Genomic DNA, 18,493 nt, shown 5'->3' on the forward strand with positions numbered 1-18,493 from the left:
TGAGTAGGGACAATGACCACAGCAATTCTTACAAAGGAAAACATTTCATTGGGGGCTGGCTTACAGTTTCAGAAGTTTAGTCATTATGATCATGGCGGGACATGGCAGCGTGCAGGCAGACACGGTGCTGGAGAAGGAGCCAAGAGCTCTGCATCCTGATCCACAGGCAGCGGGAGATTGCCCCATTAGGCCTGACTTGAGCATATTAAGACCTCAAAGCTGGCATATTAAGACCACAGTGACACACTTCCTCTGACAAGACCCCACCTACTCCAACAAGGCCACACCTCCTAATAGTGCCACTCCTTGCGGGCCAAGCATTCAAATACATGAGTCTGTGGGGGCCATTCCTATTCATACCAGCACAGGGAGCCAACCTGTGGCATGTGGGGTGTTCAGCAGAGGACTGTGCCTCTGTCTACTGAATGTCCAGGGCACACATCCCTGTTAACATACACAAAATGCCCTCAACAGCTCCTACATGCTTCTTGTGGGTCAACTTGACCTAGCTAGGACTCACGGCCCAAACAGAGGACACCTAGCGTCCCTTCTTGTCACTATGGGCCACCCTGCCCCAAAGCCTTGCACAGAAGACCCCTAGGCTCCTAGGTAGAACCAAAATAAGGTGCTGTGTAAGTGTGACCATGTGTAACCTCTGGCTTAGCCTACAAGTTCCTTGTATCTAACAGTGCTCTGTGCCCAGTGCTCAGCCACAGTCCCCAGGGCATATGTCAGCCATGAGTGAACACACACATCTGTGGACAGAAGCGGATGGGAACATGCCGTGTGTGACATCTCCATCTCTCCGCAGGGTGCCCTCTCCTCATCTGCGTCATCTCCATGTCATTCTCCATGGACAGTTATGGGACAAGTGACAGGTAAGTGACTCCGTATCCTCTGAGCATGCCTTATGATTGGCAGGCCTCCTGTAGAGGAGAGCACTGGAAGGTGCCCACAGTCTCAGATGTCCACATTCACCTGGGTGCAGAGTGGGCACCGGCCGGCTCCCTCAGGCCCATGCAGAGAGAGCTGTAGCAGTCCCGTTATGCTCTTAGAACCAATGATGGGAGTCAGGTGGCGGTGGCCGCACACTCCTTTAATCCCACCACTCGGGAGGCAGAGGCAGGCGGATCTCTGTGAGTTTGAGGCCAGCCTGGTCTACAAAGTGAGTTCCAGGACAGCTAGGACTACACAGAAAAACCCTGTATCAAACAAACAAAAAAAGAACCACAATGTGGGTATTATAATGTTCCAGGTTTCTTTTTCCTTTTGCATCTATTTATTCAGTGTGTGTGTGTGTGTGTGTGTGTGTGTGTGTGTGTGTGTGTGTGTGTGTGTATAAATGTGCTTGTGTGCATATGTACATGTACACAGATGTCGCGGCACCCAGTTAGAGGTCAGAGGGCATCCTTCAGGGGTCAGTCACCTCCTTCTACCACATGGGTCCAGGAGTTCTAACTCAGATCATCCGGAGTCCTGGCAGGAATTGCTTTTAGCCACTGATCCTTCTGATGGGAATTTTTTTTAAATCCCTGTGCTTCTCCCAGATGCACGGCTCTGGTCACCCGTGAAGCCCAGGTTTGTGACCTTTGGGCCTTTCTTGGGTATTATAATATACAACATCTGGCTGAAAGAAATACGAGAGTATGCAAATGAACACAGTCTGGAATGCACAGGCTGATGGGTCTTGTAGCCCTTGCCTGGCTGGGAGGCCTGGGCTGCCTTTTTTCCTGGGGTCTCTGTGGGTCCTAATCATGTCAGGAGGAAGGCACATTAGAGCGTCCAGGATTGAAAAGATGACATTCCTGGACTCCACCCCTGCACTGGGAGGTCATGGAGCCCCGTGGGGAAGATGGCCATCTCACTTGAGTTAGGGGCCATGTCTCTGAGAACTGCAGGTGGACTACCACATTCCTAGTCACTATACCCCAGCATGTTAGAGCCAGCCATTGCTGGGACGCACTGGAACCTTTTTTTTGTGCTAGGGTTCCATGGGGGTGTAGTGAACCAGCAGGCCCAGGGCAGATGGGCAGGTGGCCAGCCAGTTCCCTGAACCCCACTGGAGGTCCCTTCCTGGCTAATATTTGATTCGCTCTGCAAAGACCCGGAGCCAGTCCCCGGTGAGGCCTTTTTGTTTACTGTGGTAATGAAACAGAAATCGACTCTGTGCTTTGGCTGAACTCCGCCGAGATGGCTGACCCAGGCATCGATCCCGAGACATCCTCTCCGAGACAAAGACCCATGAGATCACCACGGAAGTGACTGGGTTGCAGAGTGGGTGTCATAGCGGCACCGAGAGCCGATGAATTCTCTCACCGGGCTGTGGCCCTGCCATTGTCGTGGCTGAGGCCCACTGGGGTGGAGGTGCCTCTGTGGAGGGTGGACAAGGTTGCTGAAGTAACTCTTCCCTCTCCACAGCTGCTGGCTGTCCCTGGGAAGTGGTGCCATTTGGGCCTTTGTGGGCCCTGCCCTGCTGGTCATTGTGGTAAGTCTCCCCCCACTTCATGGGCAGAGCCAGGCAGGCCAGGGGCAGGGTCACGTGGACTGTGCCAGGCTCCCTGAAGATACACCCCAAGATATAGCATCATGCTGCCATTTATCTTTTATACTTCCTGTTCTCTCCCCGGCCCCCCCCCCCGCTGGGGGGGGGAGGCGGGGCGAGTGACTCTGAGCCTTGGCTTACCATAGCCTCATGAAGACCCTGAGTTTGGAGCAATCCCAACAAGTCCTCAGTGTACCTCTGCTGAGCTCAGGCCCAGAGGCATGCACAGAATTCTCAGAGAGCCCCAGCACCCCAAGGCTGGGATGCTAGAGGGTCTTGTGGGAACCCTACATATAAGTGAAGATTCATGTCATGAGATGAAGACACGTGACAGCGTGGGGGACAGTCTGGGGCCTACAGACAGCTATCAGCCACATGACACCCGCCCGAGGCTGGGGAGCTCTTTCTCTTCCCTGTGGCTGGCTATTCTCTGTGGCAGTTGCCCCAGGGTTAGCGAGCAGGGCAGCCAGACCCATACAGCATTCTCGTAACCATGGCTACATCCTCCTGCTGACCCCAGTGCCTGTGTGCCGAGGCTCATGTCTGTGGGGGTGTGGGGGTTCACAGAACAAACTTGGTGTAGTCATAGGGGTCAGGACACCACCACCAGCCCACTCTGGGAAGGGCTTCCTGCCTAGACTGAGTCATAACTGGGGTCCTGGAGATCCTGCCTTCCACCCTGCTACCTTTGTAGGGGGTTGTAGTCTTCATAGGCTCCGGGGGGCCAGTGCTGACCAGTGCCAAAGGATACCCTTTGTAGAGAGATACATTGGCCTTCAGTAAGCTGGTTTGCTACCCCCAAGATGGGGTGTCCCAGCCCCACCCTGAGAGCGGGTAGGGGGGGGGGGTCGACAACACTGTCCTCACATCTCAGGTGATGTCAGACTTCACATCTCACCAGATAAAGAATGAGGTGACCTCTGGGAAGTCTTGGACCACATCTGAGCCCCGCCCCCCCCCACCTACACACACACTTCAAGAAGGCCATAACCCCATCCCTCTCCTCTCCTTTTCCAGACTATGAATCTGCGTGACCATCCCCATTCGGTAGCACTGTTTGAGGCAGGACTCTGGTAGTTAATTATAAAGGAAACTGCGGGAGTTGCTGAATGGCTGGCTGGGCTGATGCTTCTTCATAGAAATCCCTTTGATGCCCTCTCGTGCTAATGGGCACAATGGCGCCTTTCTTGGCTGAGGGTCTACAGAGGGCAGAGAGTGAACTGTCATCACAGTGCCCTTTGGGGCGGGGAGGCCAGGCACTGTCACTATGCATGTGGCTCCTGCTAAACACATGACCATCACAGTTCCTGCTGTACTCCGTTCTTGCCGAACCTTTTCCCACTGGAAAGTCTGCTCGGCAGGGTCCATAGGCCCCAGGATCCTGGAAGTAATTTTCTCTGTCCTTGGAGGGTGGGGTGGGGGTGGAGGGGGTAGATCATGCTAGCTTTGAGGTTACTAGCCAGGCTGGGTCCTGGCTGAGGCTTGGCCCAGGATCCACGTTTACAGGTCAGTCCCCCGAGGTAGCTCCCAGGGCTTGGGGGCTATCCCAGGCAAACTTGCATAGCTTCTTGGGAAAAGAAGCCTCAAAGGGGAGCTGGAAGCTATGACCCAGCAGGGAGGCTCACAGGGTCTAGAGGGGGTCCTATTTAGTGTGGGAATCACCTTCAAGGAGGACCGAGAAGTCTAGACTAGGGATGAGGTGGAGCCCAACCCCCTCCAGGCATGTCCGAAAAGAGCTCTGGCCTTCATATGGTTTTCTTCCCATTAGCAGCTCTCCGTGTAGAGACCACAACATATCACAGTGCTGTGGATCTTCCCATGCTAGAGCTGTGCTGTGCCCAGGCCTACAGGAGGGTCAGCTGCCATTGTTAGTTGTTTCGGGGGGGGGGTGGCTCACAGAGGCTTGGGCAAGAGGTGGTGCCAAGTCTCCCTACTGTCTGGGGTTTAGCAGGACCCTTTATCATGCCAGCCAAAAATGTAAATGCATTCTTGGTAGAGGTCCCCACTCCTCCACAGTCCCCCTTGGTTCAGGGGACACCATTGGCTTGAAGGCAGCGGGGCACCAGGACAAAGAAAGAGAGGACTTATGTTCGAGGTTCGTCTTCTTTTCTTTCTTTAACACACAGACCCTCCGGATCTTCTGGGCCAGGAAGAACCTCTGGGTACAGATGTTTTTTTGTATGCCTCTAGCCAGAGGCAGCCAGGGTCTGAGGCCACAAGGCCCAGATCCTTCTCACCCTAGCGTCAGAAACCCAGCACCCTTGTCCCAGGCTCATGGAGCGCTGCGTGTCACTCCCAGGGGTTCCGCTGCCTAGAGCACCCTGCTCATTTCCCAGAGTGTCAGTCATTCTCAACCCCAGGGACAGAAGTCCTCAGCCACACCATGTGATGCTTAAAGCTTCCCCTGTTGACGTCATCTGCGGAGGCTTTGGAGAGAGCAGCCCTGTAAACTCCCTCCGGCTGCTCTAGCTAATGTGGGGGTCATCTGGTGCCTTCCTGTAGAGTGGGGTGTGGTCGAAGCTGAGAAGGAGGTGCAGGCAGTCTCTCAGGCAGTGCCTCTCAACCTGTGGGTCGCCATCCCTTTGGGGGAATTGGAGGACCCTTTCACAGGGGTCGCCTGAGACTGTCAGAAAGCACAGATATTTACGCTATGATTCACAACAGCAACAAAATTACAGTTATGAAGTAGCCACGGAAATGATTTGTTGTGGTTAGGGGGTCACCACAACACGAGGAACTGTATTAAAGGGTCACACATTAGGGAGGTTGAGAACCGCTGCTCTAAGGGCTCCGTGGTGACGCCTACTTTCGAGGTCAGGTTTTGGGCCACAGCCACACCTGCTGATTTACAATGTGTCTGCAGCTGTTCAGATTGCGGCGCGGAGACATTCTGCAGCAGACGCTGCAGCCTTCAGAGCCGAAGGTATTCACACTACCCAGCCCGTGGCAGAAAAAGGTGGCCAATCCCCGGTGTGAGGCATGCTGTGGCTGGTCCTGCTGACTGCCAGGCCTCAGGCTGGGTGCCGGAGTAGGGGTGGGATGGCATTTTGTGTCCTCCTGAGCTATGCCCTCATTCACCCAGTAGTTCTCCGCCTTACTTCCAAATGGAGGAAGCAAGTTTTGGATGTCAAGCGTGGCCTGACCCCATTTGTGTAAAAGCTCTCCGTGGGCACTTATTCTCAAGCAAGTGGGAAATGGATGGGAAAATGTGGGGTGGATACTCCTGAATGGTGGCTCCCTGGGGAGCAGTGTGGGATTATTGCCCCATGCCTAGACTTTATATGCATCTAAAAACACCCCCACAAGGCTAGCACAGTTTTAAAGATTTATTTTTATTATTTTTAATGTTGTATATGTGTATATCTCTGTGTGGGTTTATACACATGAGTGCAAGTGCACGTCTCCAAGGAGGCTAGAAGCATTGGATTCCCTGGAGCTGGAGTTACAGCCAGTTATGAGGTACCCAATGTAGATTCTGGGAACCAACCTCAGGTCCTTTGCAAGAGCAGTACATTCTCTTAACTGCAGAAACCTCTCTGAAGCCCAGTTTTTCGAGTCAGGGTTTCTCTGTGTATCCCTGGCTGTCCTGAGACTCACTCTGTAGACCAGGCTGGCCTCGAACTCAGAGATCTGCCTGCCTCTGCCTCCTGAGTGCTGGGATTAAAAGGGTACACCCCCACTGCCAGGCTGGCCTGCAAACTTTTCAAGTGAAGCCATTTTAGAAAGTAGGATGTGTGTGTGTGTGTGTGTGTGTTGGAACGTGTAGCTTTACTTGTACTAGTGACGGTTAGGCTGTGGGTGCAGGAGGTTGTGGACAGTAGCTAGTCACCTAAACCTTGATCTAAAGAGAAAAGCAGAACTGAGCCCCTCAGCATCAGGACCCACCATCCAACTTGATGATGCTAAATGTAGACCTGTCCAGTGGACCAGCAGTTCCCCAGGGCTTCATCTGCTCAAGGTCTTGCAAGAAAGTGCCATAGACCAGGGGTTTGAATGAAGGGAATAATTCCCTTATTGCCACTAAAGCCAGATATCCGAAATCAAAGGCTCAGCGGGTCAGTTTCCCTGGTTCCCTCTCTCCTTGGCCATTTGCCTGTGGGAGGCCATAATTCTGTTTGATTACAACCATACAAATGACCTCAGTTTAATACATCCCCTCTCTGAATGCCCCACTTCAAAATGCGGTGATATTTTGTGGTTATGTGGGGGGAAGCTTGGTCACAAGGGAATGCAAATCAGTCCAAAGAGCATGCACACTGCCACTCCCATCCCCACCCCCACCGAGAAGAGGACTTCAGGAAGAGAATGGGTACTGTAGCCTGTGTCCCACAGTGGCTCACTTGGTCTGTGCCTGTCCCAAAAAGGACAGGAGAACAGTGCCTCTAGGTATGAGAAAGAGAAAAGATCCTAGTACTCAAAATCCTTGTCTTCCTCGAGAAGCCAAGTATAGACACATGAATGAATAATAGGCAGCTTCAGATGCAGAGCTATAGGACCATAGATTCACAGAGCCACAAGGCTACAGGCCCATAGATCCACAGAGCCACAAGGCTATAGGCCCATAGACCCACAGAGCCACAAGTCTACAGGCCCATAGATCCACAGAGCCACAAGTCTACAGGTCCATAGATCCACAGAGCCACTAGGCTATAGGCCCATAGATCCACAGATCCACAGAGTTACAGGCTCATAGAGCCACAGAGCCACAAGGCTATAGGCACATAGATCTGCAAAGCCACAAGGCTATAGGCCTATAGATCCACAGAGCCACAAGGCTATAGGCCCATAGATCCACAGATCCACAGAGTTACAAGCTCATAGAGCCACAGAGCCACGAGACTATAGGCACATAGATCTGCAAAGCCACAAGGCTATAGGCTCATAGGTCCACAGAACCACAAAGCTATAGGCCTTTAGATCCACAGAGCCACAAAACTATAGGCTCATAGTTCTTCAAATCCACAGAGCTACAGGCCCATACATATATAGATGCACAAAGCTACAGGCGTAAGTCCACAGATACCAACAGACACAGAGCTACAGGCCCATAGATTCATAGCTACAGACAGAATTACAGGCACATAGATCCACAGATATATAGAACTATGGGCACGTATATCTACATGTCTACACAGAATTACAGACATAGACACATTATAACTGGGCTATAGGCACATAGATCCACTATTACAAAGAGCTATAGGCATGTAAGTCCAGAGCCACATGCAAAGCTGTACACAGAGTTCCCAGGCAGACACAAGACGCGGGGATTCTGGGACTTGACATACCACTGGGACACTATATATTGTGTGTATGTGTACAGATGTGGATAGCTTCTCCCTGTAAAACACTGCTGCATGTCCCCTTCTTTTTTAAAAAAGCTCCTAGATGATCCGGAGTTGACAGAGCTGAAGAGCCAGACCCAATCCCATAGGCCTTACCTACCATTCCTCCTTCATCCCCCAGAGGCCACCATGATCTTTTCCTGGCTCATCTTGGCCTGTGCTCGGCTTTATGTTTGACATCCTGGTTTGCAGTTCTACTCTTCTGAAATGCAGCTTGGAATCGTTTCTTTGAAGTTTGTCCCCAACCTGACAGGTCACACAAATTGCTGCAAACCACTGCCGTTCATGTCATACAGCATCTCAACCTAATCAGGCCTTCCTAGTCCTGCTAGAATACAGGCCAGAGTGAGCAGCATGGAGCCGAGAGGTCAGACCCACTCTGCTTCGTATTTCTGCGAAATTCGAGATTATGTTGTTCGTAAGCCACTGGCTTGAATCACTACACGGATGCAGGATCACCCTCTCCCGGTGCCGCTGCCGACAGGATGGCCCAGGCATAGAAACAGATGCAAAACCACAGACATGTAGATAAGTCACTACAGAGGTGGTGGACCAGATCTAAGGCTTCCAAATGAAACCAAACACACCTAGGGCAGAAATAAAAACCCAGAAAAAAGAATATAAAAAGAGAAACGGTGATGGGTGGGCATGGAGAAATCTGAGCAGCTTTGCTGGTGCTGAGACACTGTGTAGATCAGTTCAAAAATCCTGAAGTTTTCATCTGTCACATTTTCACGTTTACGAAACACTCTCTCGTGAGTCAACTACACTGTTGGTAGCCTGGTTTAGGAAGCCTGGGGACCTGGGGCTACATCTCTGGCCTTTGCTTTGAGATCTGAGATGGAATCACCTTTTATAGCGTCTGGAGAAGGTGCCATGACCGTGAGCTCATGTGGCCTGCTCATCATGATGTAGCCTCTCAGCTCACGTGAGAAGCTGGGTAGTGTGACCTCTGACCCGGCACAAGGTATCGGAATCTCTCCCACAGGCAGCAGCCCACCGGCTCTTCCCCAAGCCCATCACATTCCTAAGTCGCTAGAACCTAGCCCCGGTTAAATATCTTTGTGACCCCCAAGGACGCTGTTGACATATTCACCAATGATGGGTTTCAAGTAATTTTCCTTTTAATTTATAATTGCTCCAGATTAAAAAGTAGTTAGGCGATTTGATTTTTAAATTTGTAACAGACATGGTTAAGAGACAACCTTAGGAATATATGAAAAAATCTGAATATATGAACAATCTCTGCCCACATCTACTCTTCCATCCCCCAGTATCAACTCTCCCCAAGGGAGCAGGCTTGGTACTAGCTTCTCCATCACCATGGGTTTTCTGTAGACTGGGCACCTCCATCTGTTTCTTTACTCCAGTAGTATCTTCTCTAGGGGACCAGGGCCTTGGGGCTTTAGGCAGGAAAAAAGGACCATGGCTGTGTCATAGGTATGACCTCTAGAGCCCCGCGGTCCACATCTGTAGTCCAATGGTGCATAACCAATTTGCTTCCAATCACCAGCCTTTACAGGTGTGTGAGATAGCTAAGCTATACATTCCCATAGTGAAAGGGGCAGGCTGGCAGCATGCCAGTGGGAGACGGAATAACTCTACCCTCCTAATCAGGGGGACGGCAAAAAGAATTGCATTGTTAGAAAGCCAGCACTCTGGAAATGAACCAAAGGCATACAAACAAAAAAAAAAGCATTTATTATTTGTTTTTCCCCGAGAAAATCTACCGAATCACAGGAGGCCTGGAAGGGTCTGTGATTTTGTGAACAGCTGGGGCTGTGCCCTCTGCGCTCTCCCTTGGTGACCCAGTGGGTGCTCTGTAGGATCTGGGGCACACAGCCCGGGGCACCATGACTGAAGACAACAGGATGCTCTCAGGTGTCAATGGCCCTGGTGGTCCGAGGTGACACTCCTGTCCCTTGAATCAGTCACCACGAATAGCTTGCTCTGACTCCTGTCACTGTCCAAGTTGGAGTATAACCTGGTCTAAAAGTCAGCAGCCCGTCACACCCACTGTCTCTTCTTGTTCCTGTCAAATGCGGTTCTCTGGCCCCTGTCATCAGTTGTAGGAAGGCTGGAGGGCAGCTGAATTACAGGACACTGCGTGACACTGTGCTAGCTGGTTATGCATTAACCTCTCTCATCTTCCCCGACCTTGGGAGGCTCTGTTGTTACCCAGGGCAACAAGGCACCAAGGGAGAGTGACGCTTTAGCTTTTGTTCATGTCTGACGGCAGCATAAGCAAGAGTCTAGACAGGATAGGCGAGGTACCCATAGTGCCTCGTTTTCCCTGGCATAGCACAGACCCAGAATTGTCTCAGCCGAAAACCTTTAACAAAAGGCTCTGGATGACTGATGGGAGCCGGGAGGAGGCAGAGGGAGAGGGCTGGAGTGGAAAAATACCAGCTGGAATGAGAGCATCTCAAGTCCCCCTCAAATCAGGCGTTCTCTGCAGAGGGGTCTCAGAATGGCCTGGGACACAGCCACCTAGGCTCACTGATGCATGCATGCATGTGGCCGCAAGGCTGTGTTGTCAGAGGTCTTGACTGCAGGCCTCTTCAGTATTGCCAGGTCTGGCTGTGCACAAGGCTGGACAGACCAGCAGCCTCCCTGGGATGCCTGATAGCGATGCCTCTGTCAGTTCTAAGGCCGTGAGTCTGGAGCTGGCTTCCTGGTGATCTCAAAGATTTTAACACTTACGGGAATGGGCTCTGGCCACAGCATCGCTCTCACAACCCAACTGGGGGCCTCTCAAGCGGAAAGAGACTGGGGGTCCCCCCCCCCCGCTATTCCTACCTCGCCCCTTAACATTTCGGATTCAGGAGAGCTGCTAGCAGAGGGGCTGGGCTAGAGTGTGGGAGTCACCCAGCATGTCCCTATGTCCCCACCCTGGAGCAGGAGCAGTGCTGGGCACAGATAACACGTCCCCACCGCTATGGCTGCCAAACATCATACGGGTGTGTGGGTGATGAGAGCCAGCTGCCATCCATGGACCGAGCAAATGAGGCATCTCCTCTTCCTCTGGTTAGTTTGCACCAGCCAGTCGTTGGCTCAGCGGGAAGCAGAGATTCCCAGGACCCACGGAGGTGTCCACCAGGGTCAGGCAGAGTGAGCAAACACGAGATGAGCTTTGACTGGTTCGTCTGACCCCAAAGGTCACACTCATTCTTTCCACCATGATGCTTGTGGGGCAGGCTTATGTAGCATCTGTCCTGCTCAAAGTCCAGGGACCTGCCTTGAATTCATCACAGCCACGTTCCCTGCTGCTTGTGGAGTGCCTACTGTGGGGGCATGTTCCTGTGGCCTGTGGGTGGACCTGGCTGCTCACTGCCTCCCTCCCTCTCCTCCCTCACAGGTCAACATCGTCATCCTGGTAGCCGTGACGAGGGTCATTTCCCACATCAGCACCGACAGCTACAAGATACACGGGGACCCCAGCGCCTTCAAGTAAGTTGACCCCAACCGTCCACATCCCACTGCACTGCCCATGGGGGCTACGAGAGGCTTCAGGAGGGACAATGTTGCTTCCCAGGACCAGCACCTGAGTCTCCTCCAGAGTGGCTCTGCACCTTCAAGCCCTACATGGTCAGCCTTGGTTGGTTTGGGTCCTTATTCCATGATTTACTCCTAGTGATGCAAGAGGAGGTCCCACTGCAGCCTTGGGGACCACATGAAGATGCCCTCCTGGGACTTCTCTAGCCAGAATCTGAGATGGCTGGAGGGAGGGGAAACGGAGACTCTAGAGATGAAAATCTGACTTCTAGGTCCTGCAGCAATGGGTCCCTCTGCCCTTCACTTCCTTCACAGTGGAAAGAAAATACATAGCCCTCTTCTTGGGATGCCGCATGAGGGAACGTTCTAGAAAGCCGTGCTCCATGCACACTGGGCTACCACTGAAGGAGAAGGGAGATCTTTGGAAGTACCCCTCCCCCCCAATGGGACTGATATGCCAATTGAGGTTGCCTGGGTTCCTAGTATTTATCCATGGGGCCTGCCAATGGCAAATGTCAGAAAAACCTACAGCAACTGGGTGTGGCCGAGGGAGATGCAGTGACCAGGAAGGAATGAGTCTGTAAGAGACCCCATACATGGAGATACAGTCTCCTGAGCTCAGTTCCCATTTTGTGTCTCTCCTCTTCATGCCCAAATCCACTCTCTGCTCCTAGAGGCAGAACAGCAGTGGCCAGCGTCCTCTTTGGGAGAGTGTCTTCCTTCTTGTACGAGGGGGTGTGGTGGGATTATGGTGACAGTGGCCAAGCCTTGTGCCCAATGGGGTGGGATTCACTCATGGGATTCATGGACCCAAGATTCATAGTCCTCCTTGACCATAGAGGCCTGACAGCACCCTGCACCCTAAGGATCATGGCTGAGGGCCTCGTTGCAGGTGATTTGGGAGCTCCTATAGAAACAGCTGGGATGCCAGGCCGCTGGCATCCTGTAAGCGACTTTTAAAACAGTGCGTCTGGCATAAAAAACTATGAACAGGCAACAGCAAATCGATGAGATAATGATTCTAAACCCCATAAATTAACTTGACAAGTGGAGGCAGCTCTCTTGGGCTTTTTCTGCCCCTAGAACCTTCTAGGCTGTGCTTAGATGAGGAAATAAGTCCATGAGGGTCGGGAGCATTTCCTTACCTCTTCCATCTCACGGGTGGGGGAGCCGGGACTGTCCCCTGCCCACTGTGGCCTGATCAGGAGGGAGGCTGTTCTTCCACACTCCATCCCCAACCCTAAGGCTCTTCAGTGGTCACGGTGGCCACTCTGTCCCCGGTTCTCATACTCAGCCCAGGCTTTTGCTCCTACCTTAGCCTGGCACCTGCAGGACCAAGGCTGCCGCTGTGCCCAGAACGTTTGCACTTCTACCACCACCACCCCCACACTTATACCCACCATCTCTCCCAGAGCCCAGCCAGGAGGTGCCTTCACCCCTACCTCTCTCTGCAGAAGCACCACCAAATGCTGGTCCTATCTGGGCTCTGTGGAGCTTCAGAGATCAGGGTACCCTGGGAAGGCAGGTTGGTGCCCTGCAGCTCTGCAGTGGAAGGCACTGCCCACTGTGCCCTCAAGCGTCCACAGACAACCCCGTCTCATTCCCCGCTGAGCTGTTTCTGCTCACAGCAGACCTGGCCCCCTAAGGTCCTCCTGGCCCGGTCCGCCTGCCCACGGCTAACGTGAATGTCACCGTCTCCGTTCCAGGTTGACGGCCAAGGCTGTCGCTGTGCTCTTACCCATCCTGGGAACCTCATGGGTGTTTGGAGTGCTGGCCGTCAGTGACCGGGCCCTGGTCTTCCAATACATGTTTGCTGTCCTCAACTCCTTGCAGGTAAGAAGAGCCTGCGGACCAACAGGCCGGCGACACGGACGGCTCCCATCATCCCTGTCGGGTGTGAGCACCAAGGCCTGCTTAAGGCAGAGTCTGGTGTCCTCTGCTTGGAAGTCGGGGGTGGTGAACAGGGTCTTTGCCCCCTCCCTGAATTGAGCCATCTGGAAATCCCCCTTCCCTGGGGCTGCAGGCCTGAGGCTCCAGATCACAGCAAGCCCCCACCCCCACCCCCACCCCGCCGCCACAGTGAGCTATGCCCATGCCTCCCTCAGGCTCGAGTGACGGAGGGACCTTGTGTCAGTGTGTGGCCCTGATGTTGTCTCTCCCCTTCCTTCCCAGGGCCTCTTCATCTTCCTCTTTCACTGTCTCCTAAACTCAGAGGTATGTCCATCCCCCCCCCCCCCCGGCCCCCCGACAGCTACAAGTAGCTTTTGACTTCCATAAGGGCGCAGAGAGAAGGGCAGTGTTGTCTAGGGTAATAACAATCCCTGTTAGCTTCTGCTTAGGAACCACTGATTCTGACGTCCATACTGGTACCAACTCCGATGCCACGCCCTTACATTGGGTGCTCGGGGCTGACACCACAGCAAGTCTTTAGAGGCTGTTGGCGATGGCCCCTGAGAGTTTGCTAGGTCAGCTTCTGGAGTTCCCTCTCAGGCTCTTTCTTCTGCCTCTGAAGGTGAGAGCGGCCTTCAAGCACAAGACCAAGGTCTGGTCCCTCACCAGCAGCTCCGCCCGTACAACAAACACAAAGCCCTTCAGTTCCGACATCGTGAGTACAATGTGACGCGTCTTCCTGAGTCCCTTCCCTGGCTTCACTAGACCTCTTCCAAATGCCTCCCTCCTCACCATCCTCAGGGCTCTAGTTAGTGTGGCTGTTACCTGGACCAGCAATCCTGGACACCAACCTGGCTGCAAGGCTGCTTCGCAGGTGGACATAGCCTCTGCTTCAGGGAGGATGCATGCGGTTGCAAGCCATTGTTTAAAACACGGAGCTCCGTCCACAGCTCCCTCTTCTCCAGGCCCCTGGGAGGGTCTAGCCTGCCATGCAGTCCACTTATCTGTCATCTGCTAACCCTTTGTTCTAGGGCAGTGCATCTCAACCTTCCTAATGCTGCGGCCCTTTAAGGCAACTCTTCATGTTGTGGTGACTCCCTCCACACACACCCCCCACACACTATAAAATTATTTTTGTGGCTGCTTTGTAACTGTAATATTGCTACTGTGATGAATCATAATGCAAATATCGGATATGCGGGATATCCGATGGGCAACCCCCAAAGGGGTCGAGACCCACGGGTTGAGAACCACTGCTCTAGTGTTTCCTTCCTGGATGCCACTAGGTAAAAGTGTCACTGACTCATGGTCAATCTCCCACCTCAGCCATTTTCCTAGTGACCGTTGTCTGTCCCCTTCCTGGAAATAAACTCATGAGGGCCAAGATGAAGGTTAGCTTTGTCTAACAGTACCCTGCCCCCCTCCAAGTTCCTGGTGCATGGCGTGTTCCGTGAAGAGAGCTTACCTGACTGGTGATTGGTGATGAGCCAAGAACCTGACCTTCATGGGGTTAGAACCTGCCTGGGGTGCTCTGGTCTGGACTCTTTGGGTCTCAGAAGTGCGGTCCCAGATCCTCACATGGCCCTGGGCCCAAAGCTTGTTGTATTCCTATGGACTGAAATTCTACCTCTTGAAATTGTCTTCATACCTCCCTTTGTGCTTTGCAGGTCAACGGGACCCGGCCAGGCGTGGCATCCACAAAGTTAAGCCCTTGGGACAAGAGCAGCCTTTCTGCCCACCATGTGGACCTGTCCGCTGTGTGATCAGGGTGGCTGCCGTTCAAAACAAGTGCCTTCCCCGAAGCAGAGAAAAAAAAAATGCGCACCCTGCCTCCATCATGGGTCCCTCTCCCTGCTGCCTCGGCCTGGGATCGCAGCCCCGACCTATAACTGTGCAGAGTATCCTCTCTATCACTGCAATTTGACTCAGGGTGGTGTGGCCAGCGATGACGTGGCCCTTCTTCCCTGATGTGGTCGGCACGCTTCTGTCCTCTGTGCACACCAGAGTGCGATGTAGCCCATGGCGACACTAAGTGAGAACCTCCCTTGTTATCATGTGCAGAGAGTACAGTACCAGCAAGGCTGTGGTAAATGAGACGGGAGGATGCAGCTATAAGAGGTCATAACCTCCAGCCTTGCTGGAGACTCGAAGTCCTGAGGGGCCCTTAAGGTCCTGTGTGTCTCCAGAGGGTCAACAGACGTAGCTGCATTAATGGGGCGGGGGGAGAGATGAGGCCAGCACTAATTGGAATATACATCTTCATGTAAGGGGATGCTAATTGGGCCACCCCCCACCCTAGCTGTATGCCAGTTCTGGGGTCTCTGCTTTTGCCTGTCCGGAGTCACCCACTATCCTGTGGATGGAGCCTTGTGAAGACAGTCTAATGGAGCCACTGCCTAGGAACTGACTCAGCCTATTCCTTGCAAGCTGTGCCTCGCTGGACCTAAAGTCAGCCTTAGGTTTCAAACATGAGCCTCTCTCTGTCCACTGCCTCTTCCAGGACTGAGATCCTCTGCCGGGGAACCGCCTGCATCTGCATCTCCTGGTTTTCTGGGAGGGGTGGGCGCAGCTACCCCTATGGTCTGTTGTCTCGTTTCTTAGATATGCCACCTCTGTGTAAGAGCCAATGAGGCACCAGATCGCTTAGACATTGGATGTCTCTCATGCCATATACCAGACCAACCACCACACGGCAGAGACTGATTTCTTTCCATCAGTGACCACACCAAGTCCCCACTCCTGGGCAGGGTGGCCACTGGAGGCCTTTGGGGTTGGCGTGAGTGGACAGAATCAGACCCAGCCCCGGGAAGCGCAGTCAGTCAGTTCATTGTGACAATTGCATGTCAACAAGATCCTCGTGTGGGTGGGGATCACGGAGAATTATGGAACAGGCTGTGAAGGGTCAACTAGTGTGACAGGAACCTAAGCGTCTATGACAGGCACAGCTCGGATGGCCAGTCTGACCCTGATACTGGAAAACCCCCATTTCCCATGACATCCCTGAGCCCCTACCCCACCCCACCCCACTTGCTTGGCTTTAGAGCATGTTTCCACTCAGTTCTATGGATCTTGGGGGCTTTGACTGATTTCTTTTCTTGTTCTCCATTTGTAATGAAACGGTGCAAGGGCCTGGCATAGCTGGGCACGCACTCCACACTGAGCCACACCCCAGCCCCAAAGTGACAGCCCCCATGCAGGCATCTCTTCCAGAAGCCAGGAGGCTATAGGACCAGACTTGGTTCTGTCCAAGCCAGGACTTAAATCTATGAGCCAACCGGGCCCCTGCGACCTACCCTCCTGCAGCCCCTTTGGCCAGTGCGGCTGAGGTCATGCCGAGACTCTGTGTTTGTGACGAGTCCTGTCTACAGAATGTGTGTGGTCACTGCTCAGCATCTCACTACTCCCCAAGGCCAAAACCAGTGACCCAGGGTCCGACCTGCCCTGCTGAGCTCCCAGTAGTGAGAACACTGTATCCCCGCCCCCCCCCCCATGCATACTGGGCTCCCATTGAGGCAAGGCAGGCCAGGACTGTCTTTATTCCCAGTGGGATTCTCAGTTCCTGGCTTTTTGTAATCCTCCCTCATATGTAGCTGATATATCAAGAGAAGCCAAGAGCAAATCCTGTCTCGGCTTCCCATTTCCAGTGAGTGAAAGCGTGTGGTTTATTTATAGGCTACCTACTTTGGCTTCTGCAATCATTTATTATCTGTGTGTAATTTGGCCCCACATAAATTAGAAAGCATGGTGTGTGTGAGTAGTTTACAGCAGAGGGGAGATGATGAGTTGCTGCTATAGTGAAGACATGTTGTGGTTTTGATAAAATAAACTCTCAATGTCCTTTACTACAGCGTTGGGCTTCACAATCTGTGGTTAGCGGCACCGGAACAGGATGTTGTCACCCAAGTCTCAGTGCCTATTGTACACTCAGTATGTTCCATCCCAGGGGTCTGTATCCCGGGGCGGGGGTGTGAGTATCCCAGGGCAAACAGCAGGCTTGGGAAGGAAGGGGACAACAGAAGGAACCATCTGGCTTGGGTCCTCCTAGGCGGTTTGCTTCAATAGACAATCCTTCCAAATGTATTTCCCTTACTGGCTGCAGCACACACCTTCTTTATTCCACTAAAATTAGCTCTCGGTGGCAGAGTGAGGTTTGGGCTAAGGCTTGAGAGTTTGGTTGATGTGCAGTCCACCGGATGTTTGGTTTTACCCGACTTGCCTACGGCAGGTCCAACCTGCTAAATTGTAGTCACTCATTGGTCAGTGGGTTGTCACTCACAGTCACAGTAAGAGATGAACAGCAATAGCAATGATCTGACTACAGCAATGTCAGGAGAGGCGGGACTCTGATCTCTCTCTTAATGCGCAACATTTGTGTTTTCTTCCTAGGAGGGTGTGGGGTGATGCAATGCCCGTGAGACCAGACGAAGCACGGTGATGACCTGGGCATCGTAGCATAGCCTTAGCCTCCTCGATAACCAATCACTGTTGATCTCATGACCAAGCCTGCTGAGTGACTGGCAGGGGGGAAGCATATATGGCATGGGCGTGACAGGCCAACAAGCAGGGGACATATGCAGTGTGGATGCTGAACACAATTGGCTCTGTCATGCATGTAGTGGGGTGTGTGATAGACGGATGGGCAGGAAGCCTACAGGATATGGATGCTGTGCATGGTGGATGGGCCAGAAGCCTAGAGGGTGTGGATGCTTCCAGCTGACAGGCAGGAGGCATATATGGGCACATCAGACAGAGGGAAGATCCATATTTCAGGTGGCTAGAACAGGACTGCGTGAGATTTTTATGGCACCCCTCAGAAGGGCATGCAGTTTTTAAAAATCAATTCTGGGATTTTTTTGTTGTTGTTTCGTATTTTTAGACTCTGGTAGAGCACAGGTAGCAGAAGCTGCAAAAGACAAAACGTAATAAGGTAAGACTGCTGCCATGTTCCTGTAGTGGACCGGCTAGTTCTTAAATCAATTAGGAATGGAAACAGTGCTTTATCCCACCCTCCCTTATTTCTTCTTGGATATCCCACTGCTGGGACTCTGTTCTTCGTGTTAATTAGGGTTTATATCCGATCTAATCACTTTCCGCTTTCTGAAGAAACTCACCATTTCCTGCAAGGAAGAGGCGTGCTGAGTACCGGCTCCCCTGTCCGCTTGTCTGAGATAGAGCTGACTTTCTCCCCAGGATGATTTTGCTAGAATTATGTAATTCAACA

General features: G+C 52.6%; 1 protein-coding gene across 2 annotated transcripts in view; it reads left to right on the plus strand.

Annotated features, from left to right (window-relative positions):
• The window catches only part of Adgrd1 (adhesion G protein-coupled receptor D1), a 118,527-nt gene extending 101,413 nt beyond the window's left edge, over nt 1-17,114 (plus strand). For both annotated transcript variants that reach the window (XM_006971374.3, XM_006971373.4), the window contains 7 exons: nt 812-878; nt 2,419-2,485; nt 11,246-11,337; nt 13,089-13,215; nt 13,555-13,596; nt 13,895-13,987; nt 14,940-17,114. In XM_006971374.3, the coding sequence (XP_006971436.2) occupies nt 812-878; nt 2,419-2,485; nt 11,246-11,337; nt 13,089-13,215; nt 13,555-13,596; nt 13,895-13,987; nt 14,940-15,035 (584 nt within the window). In that variant the 3' untranslated portion in view covers nt 15,036-17,114. The remainder of the gene's footprint in view (nt 1-811; nt 879-2,418; nt 2,486-11,245; nt 11,338-13,088; nt 13,216-13,554; nt 13,597-13,894; nt 13,988-14,939) is intronic.
• The last annotated feature ends 1,379 nt before the right edge of the window (nt 17,115-18,493 follow it).

Source organism: Peromyscus maniculatus, chromosome 23 (assembly GCF_049852395.1).
Source record: "Peromyscus maniculatus bairdii isolate BWxNUB_F1_BW_parent chromosome 23, HU_Pman_BW_mat_3.1, whole genome shotgun sequence".
Classification (NCBI taxonomy): domain Eukaryota; kingdom Metazoa; phylum Chordata; class Mammalia; order Rodentia; family Cricetidae; genus Peromyscus; species Peromyscus maniculatus.